Genomic DNA, 27,161 nt, shown 5'->3' on the forward strand with positions numbered 1-27,161 from the left:
GAGGAAGGAAGTGAAGGCCAAGAAGAGGGAGGAGGAGGAAACAGCAGCAGTAGCAGAAAGAGATGAGAAGGAGAGGAAGAAAATCAGGAGCAGGAGGAAAAAGGAGACGGAGAAGAGAAAGGAGAGGGAGGAAGAGGAGAAAGCAGAAAGAAGGAAAAAAGCAGGAGGAGGAAGAAGAGAAAAGCAACCTCTGCTTCTGGTCCTTAATATTGACTTTTCAGCAACTCCCGTAATTACATTTTCCAGGATTCTTTGGGTAAAATGAAACAAAATTGTCCAAGCAGCTTGGAGTTCTATCCCAGAAGAAGGAGATGCAGCTCGAATCGTTCCATCCTTTGGTAAAATTAAGATTCCTCCCATTAACCCTCAAAAGGTTAAATTTTAAATTATTATTCTGCTAATGAGCTCAACCTAAGACCAATTGCAATACTAAAATTCTGGGGCTGTGTATGCGTTGAGGCCCAGGTGTCTTAAAATAGTACCTTTTGGAAAATCGGTGCCATTGAATTGAATGGGACTTCTCTTCTGATGGTGTGTTGTTGATTTCTTCATTTGCTCTTTAGAGAAAGAAATATACTCCTTTGAGACAGTCTCTCTCTCTCTCTCTCTCTCTCTCTCTCTCTCTCTCTCTCTCTCTCTCTCTCTCTCTCCCCCTCTCTCCCTCTCTCTTTCCCTCCCTCCCTCCCTCTCTCTTTCCCTCCCTCCCTCCCTCCCTCTCTCTCTCTCACGCACACACACATCTATCCTGCCTTTCACCTGTGAGTAGAGATGCAGCGAATAGATATTTTATTGCTTTTGAGGCCAGCGGGAGCAGCTGGTGTAAAATTTTCCATCTCTTTTTTTCTTTTTCCTTTTTTTACACTTCTTAAATTAATGCGATATTTACAAGAAAGGGAGGGAGAGGGGGGGAAAAAAAAAAGAGGAACGGGACTTTTGAACAACTTCTTCATATCCACCACACAAGTACAGTTTCGTTTCTCTTGTTTAAAACACGGAGTCACACAAAAGCACAGCGATGGGGGCGGGGGAGGGGGGTGAAAATTGTGTTGGCTCACTTTTGGAGAAAGCGGGGGAGATGGGGGGGGGTGAGCATGTTTTTACAGAAAAGGTCACACCAGAGTCGACAAGACAATATTGCACTTCAAAAAGTTCAGGATGGGGTTGTGAAATAAAGCCAATCCACCGTCCCTCTCTTACACAAATTCCAGCATCTCCTCATTTTGAAGTGCAGCTGGATTAGCCAGCTGTTCCTAGCCATTAACCAAGCTGGGGGGGAGGGCTCATTCCGTACCATCTCCAGATGTTACCCAAAGAGGTATGTTTCCTATTTAGTTGCGCTCCGAAAAATGTTAAAATGTAAAGAACAATGATACCCAGCAGAGATAATCTGGGTGCCCACAGAGATAATCCTCGATTTACAACAACCATTCCTTTCGTTCAGGGGTGAAATGCTAGAGGTTCGGGTGAATCGGTATTTCCAACGATCAGCTGTGGCGCACGATTTAAATTAGCTGCAATTGTTGGGTTTCCTGCTTACACATTTTCGTACAAATTTTCAAAACGGGACAGGCTTTAAGCTTCTGCTGCATCACCAAGGGAACAGCTGCCTTTCTTAAATGACTGTTAAAGCTACCTGCGAGGGAGGAGAAGGGAGTTAAGCCACCCCAAGATTGGACTTTGGCCAGAAAATTCTCCTGCGCTTCCGTTTGTCCAAGAAGCCTAGGAGAAATTTCAGTGAATTCAAGAGGAGAGACGGGTTAAAGTCTATGGCAGCTAAAAGGCATTGCCTTTTAAATAAAGGAGGTTGGTTGGGAAAAGGTCCTGGAAGGACCTTGGATTCATCTCTGGTGGATGCCTGAAATTGGGGATGAAGGCAGATGAAGGTAGAGAAACTTTGGGGGTGTTTCTCTCGGCCACCAGCACTAAGTGAACGGATTCTCTCTACAGGTTTTCATGGCCTTTTTTTAAAAAAAGAAAAGAAGAAGCTATTGCACATTTTTACCTTTGAGATAGGGATTTTTTTCCCCCTTGAATTGGGATCATCTTCTTTTTGACTGTGTGGAACTAGCCAATCCATGAACAGGGAGTTCAGTTGTGGACAAGATCTGGGAACGGATGGACGGACAGTGGTGGCAACAGGGCTTTTGAACTCAGAGCAACCTCTCGGAGGAAATAAATTTGGGGAGGGAGAGCAGGAAAAGTGTGACGAGGAAACTCTCGATCGGTCCACCAGCCAGGTGGGATCTGGGGATCTCTCTTCAACCACCACCATCCTCCAGCCCCAGTCTGGAGCATCGTGGGTCATTTTGAGCAGGGAGAGAATTCCAGTCCCCTCTGAAGGCCTGGAGAAGGGGTGTTTGTATGGGTTGGGGGGTGGGGGGGGGGGTTAGACGCAGTATATTCCTTGAATAGAACTTTCCTATAAAAATAGACATCGAGTGGACACAGAGGGGTGGGCTTTAACCTTGTTTCCTTTAACCTTGGTTTCGAATTTGGGGTAGGGGGGGGACACACACCAGAGATCTCGGGGCTCGCTTTCAACTGCTTGCAAGAGCCTTCCCTTGCTTGATAAGACCCAGGCTGACTCCCACCTCCCCATCTAGCTGACCGGGCCTTCCCCTGGCTGCCCGCTTGCTCTCCAGCCGTTTGAAATTTGGCACCTGGCTCTCTAACGTCTCCAAACTGTCGGGGCTAAAATCGCAGCCTTCGTTTTCCGAACTGCATTCACTCAAATCTGTGATTTCCAACTCGGAATCGGACGCCGGGTCCTCCTTAGCCCCCCGGCCTCCGGAAGGACTGGGCGGCCTGGTGCCTAGCAATTCCTTAGCGCGAGTGCTGGGTGCGTGGGCATCCCCGCGGAGGGGCAGAGTGGTGCTGTGGGTCGGGAGGCAGAGCCTGGGCACGGAGCTACCCGCCAGGGCTGTTGTTCTCTCGGGGTTTTCGTTGGTCAGGAGGGAGATGGGCGTGGGAAGCTGGGCCAGCGAGCCAGACAAAGGGTTGGGGTAGAAATGAGGGGAATAGAGAGAGGTGGGCAGCTTGGAGCTGTTCAGGGGGAAAGTGCTGGACAGGTAAGGGTTAAAATTCCAAGGATATTCGGGAAAGGAGGCATTCCGGCCATAGGGAGTCAGCAAACTGGGAGGTTTCGTGTAGCCAGCCATACCTGTGGAGGGAAGGAAAGAGAGGTGAGTGGATACGGAGACCAAGAATTGGATAAACGTGTTTGAGATAGAGTAATCTCCCTATATAATATTAATATCCTTTGAAATCTATCATTGAAACAGTTTGGTCTAGTGATCAAGACCCCAGGCTAAAAAAATGGAGACTTGAGTTCTATTCCCACCTTAGTTATGAAAGCCGGATGGGTGACTGGGCCAATCTCCAGGCGACTGGGAGTTCTAGCCTGTCTTAGGCATGAAAGACAGGAGGGTGGCTTTGGCCCAGTGAACAGGAATATGGGAGTTCTAGTCTTGCGTTAGGCATGAACGCCAGCTAGGTGACTTTGGGCCAGTCCTTCTCTCTCAGCCCAACTTCCCTCCCTCCCTCACAGGGTTGTGAAAACAGGAGGAGGAAGTTGTGTTGGATATGTTGGTCATCTTGAGTTATTTGTAAAAATAATGAAAAAACAGGATATAAAAGGGAGGGAAGGAGTGAGGGAGGGAGGAAGGAAAAGAATAAGAGATGGAAGGAAAATGTAAGATGGAAGGAAGGAAGGAAGGAAGGAAGGAAGGAAGGAAGGAAGGAAGGAAGGAAGGAAGGAAGGAAGGAAAGAGCCAGAAGGATGGAAGGAAGGAAAATGTAGGATGGAAGGAAAGGAAGGAAGGAAGGAAAAGAATGGAAGACAGAAGGAAGGAAGAAAGGAAAAGAATGTAAGAGATGGAAGGAAAAGAATGTAAGACACGGAAGGAAGGAAGGAAGGAAGGAAGGAAAAGAATGGAAGACAGAAGGAAGAAAGGAAGGAAGGAAGGAAGGAAAATAATGTAAGAGATGGAAGGAAAAGAATGTAAGACACGGAAGGAAGGAAGGAAGGGAAAGAATGTAAGAGATGGAAGGAAAAGAATGTAAGACACAGAAGGAAGGAAGGAAAAGAATGGAAGACAGAAGGAAGGAAGAAAGGAAGGAAGGAAAAGAATGTAAGAGATGGAAGGAAAAGAATGTAAGACAGAAGGAAGGAAAATGTAGGATGGAAGGAAGGAAGGAAGGAAAAGAATGTAAGACGGAAGGAAGGAAAAGAATGTAAGAGACGGAAGGAAGGAAGGAAGGAAAAGAATGTAAGAGACAGAAGGAAGGAAGAAGGGAAGGAAAATGCCTTTAGCCCCTTGGTCCCCAGCCTAAGCCCACCCAGACCCACCCACTCACCTGATCCCAAGAACGGGAAGGCTGCATCCAGCCTGAGTTTCTCTGGTTCTGGCTGACGTTCAAAGAGTGGGGTGCGGCTGGCGGGATCCCCCAAGCGTGGGCTTGAGAAGAGGCTTTGCAAGGCCTGCAGAGAACGAAGCCAGCCGATGACAGATTGCAGCAAAGCAGGGAGGGAAGGACGGGAGACCGCGAGAAAACCTTGAACGCCTGTTGCTCACCTCTCTAGCACCACCGCCTCCCCATCTCCCAAGGTCTCCCAAGGTCTTCTGCAGAGACCCTTACAGTCTAACTCTGTTCTCTCTCTTGCTTGTCCTACAACCTCCTAACTGACAACGACTCCTTCAGCTTCAACCGCAATAATACACGGGCAAACAATAGATGCAAACTCAAGGTAAACCGCTCCAAGCTCGATTGCAGAAAATACGACTTCGGCAACAGAGGGGTCAACGCCTGGACTCGGTTGTTACGTCCTCAAACCCCCCACAGCTTCAACCTCAAACTGTCTCCCGTGGACCTCACCCCATTCCTAAGAAGTCCGTAAAGGAGGCGTGCATAAGCGCACCACTGTGCCGAATGCCCCTCTCCAACTGTCCCCCTTTATTTGTACCCATTTCATGTGCTCGCTTCCACGCCTCTACCTGTCATCTCGTACACGTTTGACAAACTAAAGAAACCAAAATAAATCAATACCTCGGTGGTCAGTGGGGTGCAGTCAGCTCCATGGTTGGTCCCATTGAAAGGATTCTGAGCGAGAAGAAACGGGGAGTTGGCAGCCATGTCCAGGAGGGGATAATTGACCAACACCACTTTGCTGAAGTTGAACTTGTAAGTGAAGCGTTTCCCTTTGGTCTTGTGCAGGATCCGCTTGTTGTAGTAATACCTGCAGAAAGTAACGGCGAAGCTGAGTTAGCGGCTGGTGGACGGGGATATGTAAATTCCCCGTTCCAAAAGTAATCGCAGAATATGCTGTATGTCAAGGAGGCATGGGATGGAAGTGGCAGGTCCATTCTTCGTTAAAAGAACATGCCGGAATAAGTCAGTGGGCTTCCACTTATTTGGCATCATCCATCCTGCGTTTAATTATTAGTAAAAATGGAAAACAGAAGTCCTCAAATTACAGCCACACCCAAAATGTTTAATCTTCTTCTTAGTCATCATCAGGAAAGAGAAAAGGAGAAAGGAGGAGGAGGAGGAGAAGGAGGAGGAGGAGAAGAAGAATTCTTAGTCATCATCGGGAAAGAGAAAAGCAGGGAGGAGGAGGAGGAGGAGGAGGAGGAGGAGGAGGAGGAGGAGAAGAAGAAGAAGAAGAAGAAGAAGAAGAATTCTTAGTCATCACCAGGAAAGAGAAAAGGAGAAAGGAGGAGGAGGAGGAGGAGGAGATGAAGAAGAATTCTTAGTCATCATCGGGAAAGAGAAAAGCAGGGAGGAGGAGGAGGAGGAGAAGAAGAAGAAGAAGAAGAAGAAGAAGAAGAAGAAGAAGAAGAATTCTTAGTCATCATCAGGAAAGAGAAAAGGAGAAAGGAGGAGGAGGAGGAGGAGAAGAAGAAGAAAGGAGAAGACAGAAAGAAAGAAAGAAAGAAAAAGAAGAAAAAAGAAAGAAAGAAAGAAAGAAAGAAAGAAAGAAAGAAAGAAAGAAAGAAAGAAAGAAAGAAAGAAAGAAAAACTAAACTTAAGACTTGGGAAACTTCATTCTACATTGTCCAACAGCAGATTTCAAAATATGTGAGAAATTGATCTGGGGTCTTGAAACTCACTTCTAAAGCTAGTTCAGTATCCCATCTTCCCTCTCCCTCCTCTTCTAATCAAAACCACTCAACCCTGATTCAAGCTAAGAGTTTGGGGCAGGATAAGGCAAAATCCAAAAGATAAAAATATTTTCTAATATCAATTACCAAAGCACCTCATTTATTGATTTAAAACGATTTGATCCATATTTGCAGCGGTAGATGAGCTGCCTTTTAAAAACTCACACCCAAACGCTAAATTCTATAGAGACGATAGCTAAAATAAACCGTAGAATCTTAAATCCTTTTTTTCCCCCTTTCAGCAACCATTTAGACACCTGGGGGAAAATACCAACTAAAATCAAACTGGTTGGCATTCTTTTGGAAAGATTAAATCGCTTTTTCTTTCTTGCAGTGCAGTGCCCCCTACTGGTATATTTGGAGAAATCAGCACGCTTTCAAATAAAGCGCCCCCTAGCAGGGCATGGTTTATTGACACCAAGTTCCCCTTTGGTTTAGTCTGTGCTAGAAACGCATCTCTTTTGAGTTCCTCCTGTGGGGTTGGCGAGGGCGTCTTTAGAATTTATTTACTGGGCAAAAGCAGTGCTGAATTCCCAGGCTGAGTTAATAGGAAGTGTCAATAGCGCTTAGCTCCTCATAAATATTAATTAGGGAAGAGGATTCTCAAGCGGCCAGGGAGATGCAGTTAATTAATAAGCGATAACAAATATTGCTGTCGATCAATTACGGGGAAGGTATAACCGCGGAGCTCGTGCGGGTTTTATCATGCCCTTTGAAGAGGTAGAAGAAAGCTGAGGGGTTTGGGTTTGTTTTTTTTTGACACCTGAGAAGGAATACACTCCTCGTGACATGACAGGATGATAAACTGATATTACAGATAACAGTAATATTTGTCAAGGCTGCTGCAGCATCACGGAAGTTTTACTAATTAATCATAAGAGTTTTGGTAGGCCACTTAATTAATCAAAAGTGCTTATAAATACGACAACCGTTCTCTGAAGCTCCCCCCCTCCAAAAATAATAATAATTCTGTGGCTTCTTTGGAGTTTGATGATGGACGAGCCTTATGCAAAGTCCTTTAAAAATGCCACAGATCATCCTTCATACGGAGAGAATTCCTCTTTTGAAGATGGCAGTCACCAGCTAAACCTTTTTTTTTTTTTGAGTGCTTATGTTGGAAAATGAATTATTCTCCGTTCGTTAAAGCACTTTTCAAAGACTATTTTTTTTAAAAAATATTCAGGCGCTGGAAGTTGGCATTAGGCAAAGATAAAGGTTCCCCTCGCACATATGTGCTAGTCGTTCCCGACTCTAGGGGGCGGTGCTCATCTCCGTTTCAAAGCCGAAGAGCCAGCGCTGTCCGAAGACGTATTCGTGGTCATGTGGCCGGCATGACTCAATGCCGAAGGCACACGGAACGCTGTTACCTTCCCATCAAAGGTGGTTCCTCTTTTTCTACTTGCATTTTTTACGTGCTTTCGAACTGCTAGGTGGGCAGAAGCTGGGACAAGTAACGGGAGCTCACTCCGTTATGCGGTGCTAGGGATTAGCACCCAAATTTTCACCCTCTTTTAGGGGGGGTCTTATACTCCACAAAATACAGTATATTGCAGGCTACATGGGGCCTCTGAATAGCAATAGCAATAGCAGTTAGACTTATATACCGCTTCATAGGGCTTTCAGCCCTCTCTAAGCGGTTTACAGAGTCAGCATATCGCCCCCACAGTCTGGGTCCTCATTTTACCCACCTCGGAAGGATGGAAGGCTGAGTCAACCTTGAGCCGGTGAGATTAGAACCGCTGAACTGCAGATGACAGTCAGCTGAAGTGGCCTGCGGTACTGCACCCTAACCACTGCGCCACCTCGGCTCTGAAGACTAATCTCAAGCATTACTAGTACCCTTCCTCACCTGAGAATGGTATTTCCCAACTGTAGCAACTTGAAGGTCTGTGGACTTCAACTCCCAGAATTCTATGCTGCCTGGGGAATTCTGGGAATTGAAGTCCACAGATCTTCAAAGTTGCCAGGACTGAGACACGTTGCAGTAGACCCACTTCCCCTCAGCCCCAGTTGCTAACAGGAGCCAAAATCTCTCTCTCTCTCCTCCATGTCTCACCTCAGAGCGCGGCTCAGCTTGTCGTAGTTCATATGGGGCTTGCACTTACGAATACCCCACAGCCGGGCCACTTCGTCGGGATCCTTGATGACAAACTCCCCGTAATCCCCTTGCCAGGCAATGACATTCTGGTATTCTTCCTTCTGCAGCAGCTCCAGGATGAAATGCCAGAGTTGGATCTGACGGGAGCCGGGACTCGATTCGGGTTTATAGGCCCAGTCAGGGAAAGCGAAACCTGATGGTGAAAAATAATAATAATTGATTGTGCCCCCAGAGAAACACGCTGTTCAGATAGATATGGAACTTTTTATGTTTATTTTTTTAAATGTATCAATAAAAACATATATTCAAATAATAATTAACTGATTGTAGGTCACAAGTCTTAACTAGCTCATCTTACTTCATTTATCTTTTTTTAAAATCCTATTATTCCATATAGAAAGACTTTTTTTTACATTTGTAGGTTCAGAGGCTAGCTTTCATCTGGACAATACTTCTCTCTCTCTCTCTCTCTATCTCCCTCCCTCCCTCCCTCCCTCTCCCCCAATTTATCGCCCTATCTATCTATCTATCTATCTATCTATCTATCTATCTATCATCTATCGATCTATCTATCTATCTATCTATCTATCTATCTATCTATCTTATCTATCTATCATCTATCTATCTATCTATCTATCTATCTTATCTATCTATCATCTATCTATCTATCTATCTATCTATCATCTATCTATCTTATCTATCTTATCTATCTATCTATCGATCTATCTATCGATCTATCTATCTTATCTATCTATCTATCTATCTATCTATCTATCTATCTATCTATCTATCTATCTATCTATCTATCTATCTATCTATCTTATCTATCTATCATCTATCTATCTAGCCTATCTATCTATCTATCTATCTATCTATCTATCTATCTATCTATCTATCTATCTATCTATCTATCTATCTATCTATCTCTTATCTATCATCTATCTATCTATCTATCTATCTATCTATCTATCTATCTATCTATCTATCTATCTATCTATCTTATCTATCTTATCTATCATCTATCTATCTATCTATCTATCTATCTATCTATCTATCTATCTATCTATCTATCTATCTTATCTATCTTATCTATCTATCTATCTATCTATCTATCTATCTATCTATCTTATCTATCTTATCTATCTATCATCTATCTATCTTATCTATCTATCTATCTATCTATCTATCTATCTATCTTATCTATCTATCAATCATCTATCTATCTATCTATCTATCTATCTATCTATCTATCATCTACCTACCTACCTACCTACCTATCTATCTATCGCTCTGTGTGTGTGTGTGTGTGTGTGTGTGTGTGTGTGTGTGTGTGTTCCAGCATAACTCTGGAACGCCTCGAGCAATTTCAGCCAAATTTGGTAACACAGGTGACTTACTCTCTGGAAAAAAAATACTGTGGGAGTAAGACACCCCTAACACCCCTTGGGGGTGGTGGTGTTCTGTTAAGATACAGCCTGTTGTGCCTTAAAATGTCTTCTACTGTACTGCCGTAAATGTCTTCTACTGTACTGCCATAAAATGTCTTCTACTGTACAGCGCACCGGAGTTGCCATGGTAGCAGCTTCACAATAGTCCCACAGGTAAGTGGGGAAATCCAACATTAGGAATTACGTTTGGTCTGGACATTTTCCCTCTACAAATAAATACCCGGGCAACGCCGGGTTATCGACTGGCAGAATATAAATTTCAGTAGGAGATAATATTTGTAGCTCAGGTGGAACTGTGGGGTCTTTTGTGTTCTCTGAGCTTCGTTGTTCTCTTGCAGACTTTTCACTGCCCAACTAGGGAACATCATCAGTGCTAGAATAGAGTGGGGGTTGCTTCCCCTCTTTTTTTACATGGGGGACAGCGTAGGAGAAGAGCAGGCAGAGCTGGTGGTGGAGTTAAGTAAGTCATAAGCCTAGAACCCTTCTGCTGCCACAAAGAAGTCCAACCTTTCTGGAACAAGAAGAAGGGGAGGAGAAGAAGAGGAGAACTGTGGGGTCCTTGGTGCTGTCTGTGCTTGTTTTTGACCCAGACATCTCATTACCCAACTAGATAACATCATCAGTGCTAGAAGGGAGTGGGCGTTGCTTTCTGTGTTTGTCTCTGTTTGTTCAGAGAGCAAATCCAGCTCCTTGCTAGCAGTGATGATGTTACCTAGTTAGGTAATGAAAACGTCTGGAAGTAAACAACCAAGTTCAGAGAGCACCAAGCACCCCACAATTCTCCCTCTCCCCTCCTCCCTTTCTCCTTGTTCCAGAAACGTTGGGCTCCTTTCTGGCAACAAATAAGGATTGTAGGCTTATGACTTACATAACTCCACAGCATGCGCACACACGTTTTATTTAAAATGTTGACAAAAAACTGGCGTCGTGAGAACATTACACGTTTAAGAAGCATATTTAAAAAATGGAAATAATTTGGGAAGGAAGACAAAGCCGTGAATTAAGACCGAGGCAGAGCTAGCCCCTGGATTTCCTCCACTCACTTTTGCCCACTTCAATTTTGCAGCTACTTGGAACTTAAATCTCACGGAACTCTGCAGGAATTATTTCGAGGGGGTGGGGGGAACCTGGATAGGATCAGACAGCCGCTTCGGGCAAAGCAATCTGAACTGAGACATGCTGAGTGAACTAGGCATATTGTATGCTCTCCAAGTCACAATTGTGTGTTTGTGTGTGTGTGTGTGTATGTAAAAGAGAAAGAGAATACGTGATTCTTTGTGTACAAGAGAAAGAGAATACGTCCAATCCTAAATTGCATTAACAGAGGGATATAATCAAGATCAAGTGAGATACTAATACCACACTATAAAGCCTTAGTAAGGCCACACCTAGAGTACTGCATTCAGTTTTGGTCACCACACTATAAAAAAGATCTTGAGACTCTAGAAAAAGGGCAGAGAAGAGCAACCAGGATGTTTAGGGGACTGGAGGCTAAAACATGAAGAACAGTTACAGGAACTGGACGTGGCTAGTCTAGTGAAGAGAAGGACCAGGTGAGATGTGATAGCAGGGTTCCAATATTTTGCGTGACCCGTCAAAAGCGCGAACGTCATAAACGTGCCAACAACACCGTGGCGCTAAAACCGCGATTTCAAAAGCGCGGCGACAACAGCGCGGCGACAACAGCGCGCCGACAGAAGTGCGATTTCATTTAAGGTAAGATTTACAGTTAGGGTTAGGTTTAGGGTTAGGTTTAGGGTTAGGTTTAGGGTTAGGTTTAGGGTTAGGTTGAGGGTTAGGTTGAGGGTTACGTTACAGCGCGCTTCTGTTGGCGCGCTTTAGGGCTAATTAGTCGCTCATTCGTCACGCGGTTTTGTCACCGCGGTTTAGACACCGCGGTTTAGTCAGGCGCGCTTTTGTTGTGCGCACATTTGTGGTGGAACCATATTTTGAGGAGCTACCACAGAGAGGAGGGGGTCAAGCTATTTTCCAAGGTACCTGAAGGCCAGACAAGGAATAATGGATGGCTCAAGGAGGAATTCAATCTAGAAATAAGGAGAAAATTTTTGACCGTAGAGCTATCAACCCATGGAACAGAAATTGCCTTCAGAAGTTGTGGGAGCTTCATCACTGGTGGCTTTCAAGAAGAGACTGGACTGCCATTTGTCAGAAATGGTGTAGAGTCTCCTGCTTGATGGGAGGGCGGGTTGGACTAGATGACCTACAAGGTCCCTTCCAACACTGTTAACCTGTTGGGTTTTCACAGGAGAGTTAATTGTTCCACGTAGTTCTGAGGTTTGGTTCTAAAGGTTCACAAAAATAAAACGAGAGCCCTCTTTTAAAGTTGTTGTGAATTGTCTATTTCCCTCGTTTCCTTCTATGCTCTGCTGGTAGAACCTAATTTCCGGGTCTATTATACAATGTTCCTCAACCTTGGCAGAGGTTTAAGAAGTGTGGACTTCAACATTTTGCTCCTAATTCTTCCCTGGGCTTTTAATATCCACCTGGCCAAGTGTTTAAACAAAGGCCTCTCTAGGGCGCTGGGATAGGCGATTCGGTCACCTCTGCTTCCACCCTCCGTCCGCATTAATCACAGCTAAAAAGCTGGCTCCAGGCACAGGAGGGGACAACCTTTCAAGGCAGAAGGTACCGGATCCCTCCGGTGCAGGCGAGGTCAAGCTGGCCTCCTCCGATCTGTGCCTCTATCTAGGAATCTGTCATTAACAGGCCTAATGAACTGCTGATCGATGCCTTGATTTTTCAGTTACGCGAAGCACCTTGGGCCCCCCTGCAGTAAATTGCATTCACCTTCCCCAAGGCCCTTCTATATATCAGGTGAAATGCCATGGCTCACCAAGTGTGAGATGGGCCTTTCTCCAGAGAGGTACCTTGCTAGTTGGGGGGGGGGGAAATATCAGAGCCCCCCTGCCACCACCCCCACCCCGCTTAGTATTTTTATGCCTAGCTCAGGCATCGGAGCAGTGGTGAAATTCAAAAAATTTTTGCTACCGGTTCTGTGGGCACAGCTTGGTGAGCATGGCAGGGGAAGGATACTGCAAAATCCCCATTCCCTCCCCACTATTGGGGAAAAAATACTGCAAAATCTCCATTCCCACCACACACCAGGGGAAGGATACTGCAAAATCTCTATTCCCTCCCCACTCCAGGGAAAGGATACTGCAAAATCTCCATTCCCTCCCCACTCCAGGAGAAGATACTGCAAAATCTCCATTCCCTCCCCACTCCAGGAGAAGATACTGCAAAATCTCCATCTATATCTATCTTTCTATCTTTCTATCTATCTCTATCTATCTATCTATCTATCTATCTATCTTTCTATCTATCTATCTATCTATCTATCTATCTATCTTTCTATCTTTCTATCTTTCTATCTTTCTATCTTTCTATCTTTCTATCTTTCTATCTTTCTATATCTATCTATCTATCTATCTTTCTATCTTTCTATCTATATCTATCTATATCTATCTATATCTATCTATCTCTATCTATCTATCTATCTATCTTTCTATCTATCTATATCTATCTATCTATCTTTCTATCTATATCTATCTATATCTATCTATATTTATCTATCTCTATCTATCTCTATCTCTCTATCTATCTATCTATCTTTCTATCTATATCTATCTATCTATCTATCTATCTCTCTATCTTTCTATCTATATCTATCTATCTATCTATCTTTCTATCTTTCTATCTTTCTATCTTTCTATCTTTCTATCTTTCTATCTTTCTATCTTTCTATATCTATCTATCTATCTATCTTTCTATCTATATCTATCTATCTATCTATCTATCTATCTATCTATCTATCTATCTATCTATCTATCATCTATCTATCTATCTATCTATCTACCTACCTACCTACCTACCTACCTACCTACCTATCTATCTATCTATCTAGTTATTCCTTGTCTGGCCTTCAGGTGCCTTGGAAAATAACTTGACAATCCCCCCTCCCCCCTGTGTGGCAGCCTGTCAAATATTGGAACGCTGCTATCATGTCTCCTCTGGTCCTTCTTTTCACTAGATTAGCCAGGCCCAGTTCCTGCAACCATTCTTCATATGTTTTAATCTCCAATCCCCTCATCATCCTGGTTGCTCTTCTCTCCCAGAATTTCCCAGCCGGCCATGTTCCGCTGTCAGCCTTTTCAGTGCTCAGCACAAGGTCAATCCTTCTCTTTTTGTTTCCTCTCCAAAAACAAGGTTTCCTAACGCTGGCAACTTTTAAGACGCCTGGACTACAGCTCCCAGAATTCCCCAGCCGGCAGAGCACCAACCCATTTTAATCAGCCCAATTACTGAACATGAGAAACAGCTGTAACAATCCTGCAGCCATTGTTACCTCATGTCTCCATTTAAAAAAAAAAAGGCCCCAGCCCACTTTTATTTTTAAATCAAAGCTGGCATTTCATGGATAGGCCAGGAAACAAACATTAAATAAAGAGCAAGGCATAAGGTTTCACCTTAACACATCTACACAGCAATAACAGAAAGGATTTGGGGGGATAGCTGAAGAAATATTCACAAGCAACGTAAAAAAAAAAAGATTAGATCTCATATACTTTAACAAAGTGGTCCAAGTACATTTTGACTTCAGAACCGTCTCTGATGAGGAATATTTGCAATATAACAAGCAACTGTGACTTTTCCAGTAAAAACTGTATGTGGAGACAGCCGTCAATTTCTCCAGACATGCTATTGCTACTTGTCCTGGAGATCGTATTTTTATCTATGTATTTCTTAAATTTATATACCCCCCCCCAAAAAAAAACACTACACTTAGTCGTTGACTTATGACCACGACTCTGAGCCAATCATAAGGAGGTGGTAATCATGAATGCTGGTTGGGTGTCTTTGGGCCAATCACCAGGACACAGTGAGTTCTAGTCCCACCTTAAGCATGAATGCTGGTTGGATGTCTTTGGGCCAATCACCAGGAAACTGAGTTCTAGTTCCACCTTCAGCATGAATGCTGGTTGGATGTCTTTGGGCCAATCACCAGGAAACTGAGTTCTAGTCCCACCCTAAGCATGAATGCTGGTTGGATGTCTTTGGGCCAATCACCAGGAAACTGAGTTCTAGTACTACCCTAAGCATGAATGCTGGTTGGATGTCTTTGGGCCAATCACCAGGAAACTGAGTTCTAGTTCCACCTTAAGCATGAATGCTGGTTGGGTGTCTTTGGGCCAATCACCAGGAGACAGTGAGTTCTAATCCCACCTTAAGCATGAATGCTCGTTGGGTGTCTTTGGGCCAATCACCAGGACACAGTGAGTTCTAGTCCCACCTTAAGCATGAATGCTGGTTGGGTGGCTTTGGGCCAATCACCAGGACACAGTGAGTTCTAGTCCCACCTTAAGCATGAATGCTGGTTGGGTGGCTTTGGGCCAATCACCAGGAGACAGTGAGTTCTAATCCCACCTTAAGCATGAATGCTCGTTGGGTGTCTTTGGGCCAATCACCAGGACACAGTGAGTTCTAGTCCCACCTTAAGCATGAATGCTGGTTGGATGTCTTTGGGCCAATCACCAGGAAACTGAGTTCTAGTTCCACCTTAAGCATGAATGCTGGTTGGGTGTCTTTGGGCCAATCACCAGGAGACAGTGAGTTCTAATCCCACCTTAAGCATGAATGCTCGTTGGGTGTCTTTGGGCCAATCACCAGGACACAGTGAGTTCTAGTCCCACCTTAAGCATGAATGCTGGTTGGGTGGCTTTGGGCCAATCACCAGGAGACAGTGAGTTCTAATCCCACCTTAAGCATGAATGCTCGTTGGGTGTCTTTGGGCCAATCACCAGGACACAGTGAGTTCTAGTCCCACCTTAAGCATGAATGCTGGTTGGATGTCTTTGGGCCAATCACCAGGAAACTGAGTTCTAGTTCCACCTTAAGCATGAATGCTGGTTGGGTGGCTTTGGGCCAATCACCAGGAGACAGTGAGTTCTAGTCCCACCTTGGGCCTGAAAGCCATATGAGTGACTTTGAGCCAGTCGCTCCCTTTTAGACTAACCCACCTCACAAGGTTGCTGTGGGGAAAATAGGAGGAGGTGTTGAATACATTCCCTGCCTTGAGTTATTTGTAAAAACAACAAAGGCAGGATATAAACAAACAAAAAATAATATAAATTCCCGGAAGCTTCTTCAAGAATGAAGGTCTCGTGTGACCTGGAGCCACCTCAGAGAGGCTGCAAGGCCTGCCATCCGAAAGACAACCCCGCCTGAAGGTAAGGTTTTGGGGAGCGCGGGGCTGTGGGTACAATGGCGCCTTGAGAAATCCTGCATGGTGGCCTTTTTGAATGAGTGTTGTGGCCCGCCAGCGGCCAGTGAAGCTGGCAGCAGAGTCGGACAGTGGGGAGGTTGGGGAGGAAGATGGGACAGTCCTGGGAGCTGAGGAAAGCTCAGACGAGGGCTCTGTGTCGTAGGCATTGCGGGAGTTAGGCTGGAGTGAGGCAGAGGAACAGCTGGAGCCTGTTCCCAGTGTCCGCCTGCGCAGAGCTGCCAGAAGACCAACTAAGAAAACAGGGTTGACTTGGGAGTGGAGCCACACCTTGGAGGTGATTGGCCCCTCCCATAGGACACAAAAGAGGGGCGAACGGGGAGGGGGCTTCTGCAGGAAACCATTCATTCAGTCGTTGGAATGTTTGTGGCTATAAGACAGTGTTTTTCAACCTTGGCAACTTGAAGATGTCTGGACTTCAACTCCCAGAACTCCCCAGCCAGCGAATGCTGGCTGGGGAATTCTGGGAGTTGAAGTCCGGACATCTTCAAGTTGCCAAGGTTGAAAAACACTGCTATAAGAGACTCTGTGCCAAGTTTTGCCTTGCCCTGTGTTTGGAAACTAGTTATTTGGCAGCTCGCCAAGCGAGATAAGGTTCGTGTTGATAAACATTCCTCTGAAAGACTGTTTGCCAAGTCTTGCTGACTGTGAATGAAAGGAATGCACAGTCGTTTAAATAAAAGGGGTTTTGCCGGGACCGAAAAATCCCTTCTTGCTTGCTAAGGACGCCAGGATCGGAACAATGACCGTGCTGATGCCAGGGCTGAAGTCTTCTGTTTTCTAGGTCAGCCTCTTAACCACTACGCCAAATATAACTTTTCATTGTGCAGCTGATCTAACACTGGAAGTTTAAAAAAGAGATTGGAAAGACATTTGGCTGAAATGGTAGAGGGTTTCTGTTGTGGCCCGGCAGGAGCCGTTGGAGCTGCCACCAGACTCCGACCGCGAGGGGCCCTATGAGTCATCCCTGGAGGATGTGGAGGACCCTGGACAGGGTTCCGACTCCGAGCAGGGCGCAGAGAGATTGGTTGGCCACCAGGTGGCGCCTGAGCCTTGGATCAGTGGGGAGGAGACAAGAGAGAGTGATCCAGGAACCACCTGTGAGTTGTTCCGGGATGCACGCCGTCGAAGGGCTACTCGGCGTCAAGAACAACTACGTAATTACAGGAGGTAATTACGCTCAGCTAATGGTCATTAAGCTCCTCTCCCAGACTATAAAAGAGACTGCTTGTGCCACGCCCTTCTTGCAGAAGTCAACGTTTGACTAAAGAGAAACAAACTTGGCAGGCTGGATTGCTGCCAGAGTTTGTTTGCATTGCTGCATAGAGCCAAGGTGGCGCAGTGGTTAAATGCAGCACTGCAGGCTACTGCTAGATCAGCAGTTCAGCGGTTCAAATCTCACCGGCTCAGGGTTGACTCAGCCTTCCATCCTTCCGAGGTGGGTAAAATGAGGACCCAGATTGTTGGGGGCAATATGCTGACTCTCTGTAAACCGCTTAGAGAGGGCTGAAAGCCCTATGAAGCGGTATATAAGTCTACTGCTATTGCTATTGCTGCCAAAGTCCTTATCTGTTTGTTTACTTGGCTTTCAGCCACCGTTCCATTTTACGATTGTCCCAGCTTTTGTTACTGGACGGAGGATGGGGTCAGAACAAATTTCCTACTTGAGCAGGGGGTTGGACTAGAAGACCTCGAAGCCCCCTTCCAACTCTGTTATTCTGTTTTTCTAACCCTTAAACCAGCCTTCTTGAAGCCCAGTGGATAGATCTGTACCGACATTTCAAATCTAGCCACAGTGTTGCATAAAAATGTGGTGATATCAGCTGTTTTATTTCGGGCTTCTTCCCTAATGATCCCTGAGGGGGGAAATCCACTTTTTCTACAGCTGCTGCAGGAATGTGTAAAAATGGTTTAATGAAGCTCTGAGATGTCCTACCTTCCATTTTCCATAAACCCATTCCTGAAATTTGGATTTTTACCTCTACACACAAATCAAGTCTACAGTAATATGGCACAACTCCGGAATCTTTATCAATATGTCCATTCATTTTCTTAGCAGGTAATCTTTGACCCACACCTGTCCCTCTGGCCTCCAAGATCAAAATTTGGATGCTAACCTAAACAGACTGTGCATTTTTTTAAAAAAATATTTAAATTGGAATTCTGGGAGTTGACTTTCCCACATCCATGCTAAGGCTGAGAACCCCTGCTCTACTCTATTAATCACACTGGATTTTATTTAGTAAGTTTTGTCCTAATTAACCGTAAATATCTAGATCCATTGGGTGTAACAAGAACTACTAATTTGTTCTGTGCCTTTTTAAAAAAAATGCACAAATTGTTTGAGTTAGCTAAACCCAAAGCGGCCTCGATTTAAATTTTATGTCAAGTAATCCACTTTTCCAAATTGAGCAGCAAGTGAAACCAATAGTGGTAGACCTCAATGTACGGCCATCGAGTCCCAAATATCTGTTGCTAAGCAAGACAGTTGTTGAGTGAGTTTGGCCCCGTTTTACAAAATTCCTTCTTAAGTGAATCACTGCCGTTAAGTGAGTAACGTGGTTATGAACTGAGTCTGGCTTCCCCATTGATTTTGCTTGTCAGAAGGTCGCAAAAAGGGCTCACGTGACCCCGGGACACAGCGACCGTCATAAATATGAATCGGTTGCCAAGCGGCTGAATTTTGATCACCTGATCATGGGGATGCTGCAATAGTGATGTGGAAAACGGTCATAATTCGCTTTTTTCAATGCCCTTATAACTTTGAACAGTCACTAAAAGAAGAGATGTTGTAAATTGAGGACTAACTGTATATGCCCCATGGAACAACAGAACAGGTGCTTCAGGGAAACACAGCGAGTCAGTGCAAGCATTTACACCCAGAGATGGGTTCCTACCAGTTCGCACCTATTCGGTAGAACCGGTTCGTCAAATCTACCGAACCGGTTAGAAGAGGTTCCACCAGTGGACCTGGAAAGCAGGCCACAACTACAGAAGAGGTTCCAAAATTTTTTGAAACCCACCACTGGTCCTTGGATATGATTATTCTACACTATCATGCTCCTATTTATAAAACTCAGTGCCTCTGTGAAAGGTAAGGATGACTACTGCATTTGTGGTGCAATCAGAATATTGCGTGTGTTGAAGTTGTTTTAATGCCTTTTAAAAAACAAGTTTACATCATATTCTTATGCATGCCAGTGCTGTGTGTGAGGGAATTTAAGGTGGTTCTGACAAGTGTCGTTGGCATCTTCATATCCGGTCACATGAGCGGCAAGCCACTCCCATCTGGTCACATGGGCATCAAGCCACTCCCACAAAGGAGGCCACACCCACAGAGTAGGTTCGAACATTTTTTGAAACCCACCACTGCTTACACCCCTACATAACTGGGACTTCCCGCTTGCAAAGGGGAACCAGTAATATTCAGATAGTCCTCAACTTACAACCACAATTGGAATGAAAGTTTCTGTCACTAAGCCAGGTGGTGATTAAGTGACTGATTTTAAGATTTTTTCTGTCCCAGTTCTGAAGTGTATCCATGGCAGTGGTTAAGGGAATCACGCGGTCGTTAAATGAATCCACCATTGACTTTGCTTGTTGGAAGACAGTTGAGAATGTCACAAATGGCACTCACAGAATCCTGGCATGCTGCAACCATCATAAATACATGCTGATTGTCAGGCAGACAAATCTTAAATCATGCAACTGTGGAATGGTGGTACAGTTCCAAGTGGAAGGATTGGTCTTAAGTCACATTTTCAGGGCTGTTATAACTTTTACAGTAGTGTCATAAATTACACAGAATTACTAGGAAGTGGGTGAACAGCCCGGAAATACATAAACAAGAGAAGAAGGTTTTTTCCCCCCTTCTAATTCTAGAATACTACGGTAAATATCGTGCCAAGCAGAATCCGTAGGGGAGGGATTGAGGTTTGAGGTTTATTCGATTTATATGCCGCCCTTCTCCCAAGGACTCAGGGCGGCGTACAACATTAAAAGGAACACATACTACAAAAGTTAAAAAAGAAATTAAATAGGATATCCCCAAACCCAATTAAAATTAACAATGACACATTTTTTTTAAAAGAATTAAAATTAAAATTAACAATAATCAATACTTTGATTTGTTTTGTTCAGGCCAGGCTGGGTTGCTGGAAAAGCCAACTTTTTAGGGCACGTCGGAAGGACCGGAGGTCGGGGATTATACGAAGCTCCGGGGGCAGCTCATTCCAGAGGGAAGGCGCTCCCACAGAAAAGGCTCTCCCCCTGGGGGTCACCAGTCGACACTGTCTGGCCGACGGCACCCTGAGGATTGATAAGAGTCAAGATGGCAGCCAAACGTATGTGATCAATGCCTGCCCCACCCTTTTTGCATGGGGAACAATGCAGGAGAAGAGCAGGTAGAACTGATGGCGGAGTTAAATAAGTCATTAGTCTAGAATCCTCACGTTGCCACAAACAACTCCCAAACTCTCCTGAATTCCGCAGCCCCTTTTCTGGCGCCAATTTAGTACTGAACCTTAGTGGACTAGATTCTGTGGTAAAGGTGTGAGCAATAAATCTTCTGAACTGCAACTTAATGCATCATTTTATGCCCAACAGGCAGGGCTTCCATGGCATAGTTGCGGCTGCCATTTTGACTCTCCTTTTAGCAGACATCCTGGGCTGAAAGGAAAGGTATGTCAACCCTGTTCTCCCTTCCTATTTCAACGCAGGCCGCCAAGAGTCTGCTTTTGACTCATCTTGCTATTATTTCAGCCTTGGCGAGGGGGGGGGGGGAAACCAAGATTGAAGCAGCTGGCTAATGAAACATACAGTATTCGCTCCTCAGAGGCCAAGCGAAAGAAAGGCAGCCCCAGGTTAAAAACAGCTCCCTTTGATTGTCGCAATTGCCCCCAGCTTTCAGCTTGGAGCTATCAACTTCACAGCTTTCTAGATTCCTGGGGGAGCCACCGCTTGGAGGGAAAGGGTGCAATTAATAGCTGTTTGAAACGAGGGGGTGGGAAATGTTTGTCTATTGCTAACTGGCAGAAGGCAGGAGCACAATCAACAAGGGCACTGTGAAAATTTCTCAGCACAACTCACTCGGTTTGTGATCGGCGTTTCCTTCTCTTGTTTCCGCACCAGGACGGACCCAGCCAATTTTAATTTCATTATTTATTTAGATTTATTTATTGGCGATGGAGCTGGGATCCTTCCCCAATTTTTTTCTTATTTGCTAAAATGTTCCCAGACGGTTGAAATATTTTGTTAAATAGAGACACCGGATACGTGATCCGTGCCTTTGACATCAAGTCTGAGAAGCAAAGTGGGGCAGAGAAATATTTTCAAGAAATAATTCTCGGCAGCCAGCATCTATTCATCTATTCAACAGCCAGCTGGGCACCCAATTTAGATTCCTTTTTCTTCTTCTTCACCCCAATCAACTTTTTAAAATGTCACCATGGCTGGGTTTTCTCCAGTGTGGGAGAAATTATGTTCCCAATACGATTCAAGGTTCCCCCCCCACCCTTTGAAAACTTATTTTTGTTTTATGCTTACTAAAATCATAACATTTTAGATGATTTGGGGCAAGAGGTAGCTTTATTTTACTGCTTTAGAAAACAAAGTAATGCTTTTTCTGAGTGTGTCTGCTGATGTTTCCTTGTGAATTACATTGGTGTAATTGGTGGAAATATTTTCATTTTGGTGTAGAAAAGTGAGGCCTATCTTTTAAATCAATAAAATAGTAAAAAAGAAGTGCAGGATGGGATTTAGGTTGAGTTATACACTTAGGTGTACAAGTCGGTCCTTGAAAACAACACGACTGAATGCACCAGTATTTTATATTTGATGTTTTAAAATACTGAATAGGCAAAAAGAGTGGCATTCGAAGAGTTGGCATGCAGGTTTGGGTGTTATGGAGAAAACGTGATAACTGGCCTAGTTCCTGAAAATATTAAGAAATGCCAAGGGTTTCAAAGTGTGCGTGTTCGCATGTATGAATATATAATAAAATATATTTGATATTTATGTAATAATTCTTTTCAGTATTCAAAGCTGAAATCCCAAAACACAATTTTGCATTCTCAATTTCATGGTGACAATTTTAAAAAAAAAGGGCAGGTATCCTCCAAGGATATCTTTTTGATTGCATTATTATTATTAATAACAGTATTTCATCTATTTTAATACTATGCTAGATAGACGGTGTATCAATGTACCAGATTTGGTAAGTTTTCTGTGTCGGTGGGAGGTTCAGGCAACAGGGATAACCAGATCAGTTAAAAGTCCTGCTGTTACATTCTTATCACATGTTAGATTTGGTTAGGTTGAAACCAGTAGTTTTAATTTCTTTGGGGGAGGTCAATGATTTAGCATGTGGTGTGACTTCAGACAGTGTTACCATATTTTCCCCAAAATAAGACCGGGTCTTATGTTAATTTTTGCTCCAAAAGGGTTTCTTTTCTGGTTTGGTGTTATTTTCAGGGAAATACGGTACTAAATGCATTCATCTAGGTGACAATTTTAACTGGGGCTTATATTACGAGCATCCTGAAAAATCATGCTAGGGATTATTTTCCAGTTGGGTCTTATTTTCGGGAAAACAGGGTATTAATATATGATCCAGGGTATTGTGGAAACTGAAAGGGAGTCCATTCAGTAGCCAAGTTGAATGTGTTGTCCAAATCAATGCCACGCAGACTCAGAAAAGAGGGTTAATTAAGTACAGTAAACCACGATTAAACTAACCATGGGTTAATTGAGTGAACCCAGGCACAGAGAGAAGTCTTAAGATGTGCACATCAGAAAAACCTTCAATTTTCTGCCTGGGAGATGTTCTCCCTTTGCTAAGGCTGACTGTGAGGAAAGCTTATCTTATCACTTGCTAAGAAATGCTTGCAAATTTGGCTTTCAGGATCCAAAAATCCTGCAATCTAAAGTAAAAAATAAATAAAAAAAATAAGTTCTGCTTCTCTACTCTAGGTTTGTACATACAACACACATGAACAGCATATTTACGGATTAGGATGTAGCATGTTGGGGAAATCAAGCCAAACCAAATTTCATAACCAAGCAAGCCAACATTTACTGGCATAAACCCAAGTGCAGAATCCTTACAGGTGAGATATATGAAGGGGACAATCATGGTCAAACCAACCCCACCAGTTTTTAATCCAGTACAGGTAGTTCTCGAGTTACGACCACAATAAAGCCCAAAATTTCTGTTGCTAAGTAAAACGTTTGTTCAGTGAGTTTAGTCCCACTTGACAACCCTTCTTGCCAAGTTGTTTGAGTGAATCACTGCAGTTGTTAAGTGAGCAATACGGTTGTTAAGTGAAGCAGGCTCCCCCATTGACTTTGCTTGTCAGACGGTCGCAAAAGGGGATCACTGGGACACTGCAACCATCATAAGTGTGAACCAGTGGCCAAGCACCTGAATTTTGATCATGTGACCACGGGGATGCTGCAATGGTCGTAACTGTGAAAAGTGGTCATAAATCACTTTTTTCAGTGGCGTAACATTGAATAGTCACTAAATGAACTGTTGTAAGTAGAGATCTACCTGTATCTCACCAGAACAATTGATCTCATCTCTTGTTTTAATTACAGACACGCCTTCCCTTAAACTAACACCATCATCATCCTCTTTTAACAACCCCTTAATCCCTTGTGGGGTGGAGTCTGGGCAACTGAATGGAGCCGAGTGTTTACTGGCCGGATGCCCTACCCTGTCGCCAGTGCGGAGTTTTTATTCGGCAGATATATTCTCATTGTGCCGAGGGAGAGAAATAGCTGCCTCTGCCTAGGCTCGAAGTCACAACTCCTGATTGTGAGGCGACCCTAAACCAACACCATGATTGTGTTTCTACGGAACAGTCCCTAAACATTGTAAATTGAGGACTATCTTGTATCTTGGTGGTCTCCCTGGGTTCAGGCCGCATACTTAGCCAAATGGTGTTTCCCTTTCCAAACGTTCTAACTAGGGTTGCTTTGAACCATGTTGGCTTTTAAGAGCCATGGGTTAGCAATTTGTGAAGCCAAGCCTTTTGGTTACAGGTTGAAGGTCTTACACTGGCCCAGTTTAGGAGTTCACTCAGTAAACAGGTTAAGCATGCTGTGTGAAGACAGCCAGGGTGTGTTGGAAGGCTAGCCTTCATGAGGAAAGGCAGTTTTCTAACCCGCGGGTAAGCCAGGCGCAGGTTGATAAAAATAGGATGGCCAACATCCAATGATGCACCTGGCGCATGAAGAAAATAAGCCAGGCACAGGTAGATGGAGGCCAAGGGCTTCAGCACCCAGGTGATTCCAGGGCCCAAGCGCCCACTGCCCACTGCCCACCGCTGAGACCTTGGCTCCCGGATTAACCCCCAGCACGCAGGGCCATGGGGGGGGGGAGAGGAAGGGCAGGCTTCGGTCGTATCTCCTGCCCGAGGGTTGCGATTACCTGGTGTCCAGAGAGCCGGCACAGGCGAGGTGAGGAGCAGATCGGAGACGCAGTTACAGTCCATAGCGAGGGAGGCTTCTATCTGCAGGAAGGGGAGGGCGGGTGGGGGGGGACGGGACAGGAGAGAGAGAGAGGGAGGGAGGGAGAGAGAAAGCGCAATGAGGAAGGGTCTCCTGCGGCGCGATTTTGCACGAGAAGAAGGAAAAAAAGGAGAGGAAAAAGCGCCGCGAATCTCCCCCACCCGACCTGCTTGGGATGGAGGCGAAAGAGAGAAGGCGCTGCGGATTTCTCTCTCGCGCGCGGGGTGGGTGGGTGGGTGTCCCGTGGTTCTTTCCACACTAGCAGGAAAGGAAGTTTTTTTTTTCGGGGAGATGGCTGAGTTGAAGGAGGAGAGCACCCCCCCCCCAAGTGAAGCTTTAATCCTGGCCCTGCGGAGTTGGACCCGACGCTTCCGCGCAATCTGGTGGGGCTGGAAAAAGGGCCACGCGGGACCTCCATGCACAAAAGTCTTAAGGCGGAACCCGACGAGCGCAGCTCATTTTGGAAGTGACTCTCTCCCTTACTTGGTTGCCCCAAAGGTGCTTTTTTCCAGGAGGCAACTGGACTTTCTTGTGGGTTTTTTTTTGGGGGGGGGGAGACGTTTCGCTTCTCCTCCAAGAAGCTTCTTCAGCTCTGACTTAATAGTGGGGAACGAAAGGATTTATCTTCCTTGCAGACAGCTGGCCATTTGCACCCTTTTTACGGGGTCTTTGAAGCACTTGGAAGTTTACCTGTGTCCTTGGGGTCACCTGAGTGGCGCTCCTGGTTCTTGTCGTCTGCAATTTTTTCCATTCCTGCTCCCACACCATTCCAAGGCGGTGCGCCCCAAATTGTCTAGCTCAAAGTCTGTAGAGATTCTCAGCCGTCCAGGCACGACTGAGAATCTGTACAATCTCTCCCGTACAGTTAACCTTCGCCAGCCTCCACCCTGCTTAAGAACGTGAGAAATGCGGCGCTTTCAACCCGCGTTTGCGCCTGTCAGGACGGAGGAGCCCGCGCAAAACTCAAGCCTGCGCGCTCGAAGGCGCCTATCGACTCTCGGAGCGGCTCCTAAATTAATCCAGTCGTGTTTTCCCCACCCCCCCACCCCCCAAGCGCTTCCAGGTTAGCCCCGTCTATAATTCAAACTCGTATCTGCCGCGTGTCTACATTGGAGAACTCCGTGTGGGGTATGGATGGACGAAAGCGTTGTCAGGAAATCTAATTTTTTTTAAAAAAAGAAAACCGTGGGATGCCCCCTCCCCCCCCCAAGTTGCCTCTTGGACTTTTCTAGTTTTTCTTTGAAGACATTTCACCTCTCATCCAAGAAACTTCTTCAGCTCTGGCTGAACGGTGGGGAATGGAATTCTTCAATCAGAGCTGAGGAATCTTCTTGGATGAGAAGCGACACCTCTTCAAAGAAAAACCAGAAAGTCCAGTTTTGCCTCTTGGGGGGAAAAAAGGACCACCATGAACCTGGATGACTGAGAATCTCCACAGACAGAACGCCAGGATAGTTCCCGATACGTGTATTTTAGTGTAGGCCACTTTCCCCCCCCCAGCTGTTTCTACACCAGCATTTCCCAGCGTCATCCAATCACTGCTATGTCGAGGGAAAACAGCAATCACAACCCGCGTTCAAGGAAGACTTTGTTGCGCCAAAAAACGTGGCTGAGTGGTTAGCAAGAGGCCCTCTAAATCACGGGTGAAAAATTGATCTCGAGCCCTTTAAAATATTCAGGCCATAAATGTTTCCCACCAACACCCGGCCATCCGTTATCCCGACAATCTAAAGCTGCCTTCATTACTGATGTATCGGGCCGGCGATGGTTAGAATGGCGCTATAATTCACAGGGGTGGAAATCGCCGGATTAGAACCGGCCTCCGCAAAGCCCACGGCGGAGAAGGTGGTTTTGATTTTGCCTCTTTTGAAAAGGGGGGGGGGATGTTTTATAAACGGCCAGCTCCCCTTTTGCTCACCTTTCCCGGGAGCGGGGGGGGGGGGGAACATACCGGAAGAGTATATATCCCAGGATCAGGGTCCCCAATCAGGGGTAAAATCCAGCAGGTTCTGACAGGTTCTGGAGAACCGGTAGCGGAAAGTTTGAGTAGTTCAGAGAACCGGCAAATACCACCTCTGGCTGGCCCCAGAGTGGGGAGGGAATGGAGATTTTGCAATATCCTTCTCCTACCATGCCCACCAAGCCATGCCCACAGAACCGGTAGTAAACAAAAGGAATTTCACCACTGGTCCCAATCTCTTAGGATACAGAATTGGAGGGTGGTGGGGGTATGCTCTGGGGAGGTGTGTGTGTGTGTGTGTGTGTGTGTGTGTGTGTGTGTGAGAGAGAGAGAGAGAGAGAGAGAGAGAGAGAGAGAGAGGGAGGGAAAGAGAGCGAGCTGCAATCCTTTATGGAGAATGGACCTTTATTGCAAGATATCTCCCAACCAACGGGCAAAAATGAGGTTGATGTGACTTATGGGTGGCACAGAGATGCAGTGGAACCCTGTAACCCTTCTCCTCCTTCACCCCCAGATTTCCAGTGCTCACTGGTCCAAAATACCTTCTCCCCCTCCCCACCCTTTCATGCAAACTAGAGCCATTTATCCAGAATGGTATATAGGGTCTCCTGCTTGAACAGAGGGTGTTAGATTACTAGAAGACCTCTTAAGGCAGGGGTCTCCAACCTTAGCAACTTTATGC

At 45.2% G+C, this 27,161-nt stretch overlaps 1 protein-coding gene across 1 annotated transcript; it reads right to left on the reverse strand.

The window, feature by feature from the left end:
• Window positions 1-2,537: 2,537 nt before the first annotated feature.
• Window positions 2,538-25,270, reverse strand: ERFL (ETS repressor factor like). Its single transcript, XM_087727965.1, has 5 exons — window positions 25,210-25,270; window positions 8,218-8,500; window positions 5,047-5,236; window positions 4,357-4,480; window positions 2,538-3,160 (listed from the first exon to the last, which is right to left on the reverse strand). Exons 1-5 carry the CDS (start codon window positions 25,268-25,270, stop codon window positions 2,538-2,540), a joined length of 1,281 nt encoding a protein of 426 aa, XP_087584091.1.
• Between the last annotated feature and the right edge of the window lie 1,891 nt (window positions 25,271-27,161).

Source organism: Thamnophis sirtalis, unplaced genomic scaffold (genome assembly GCF_051295495.1).
Source record: "Thamnophis sirtalis isolate CommonGarterSnake01/CBP01778 unplaced genomic scaffold, rThaSir2_p1.2 scaffold_13, whole genome shotgun sequence".
NCBI lineage: Eukaryota > Metazoa > Chordata > Lepidosauria > Squamata > Natricidae > Thamnophis > Thamnophis sirtalis.

Coding starts and splice junctions, on each gene's coding strand:
- ERFL (XM_087727965.1), bottom strand. CDS start 25,270: ATGGAAAAAATTGCAGACGACAAGAACCAGGAGCGCCACTCAGGTGAC. Junction 8,501..25,209: donor AGGTGACCCCAAGGACACAG/GTAAACTTCCAA, acceptor CTATCTGAACAG/CGTGTTTCTCTGGGGGCACA. Junction 4,481..5,046: donor GCACCCCACTGACCACCGAG/GTATTGATTTAT, acceptor CGTTCTCTGCAG/GCCTTGCAAAGCCTCTTCTC.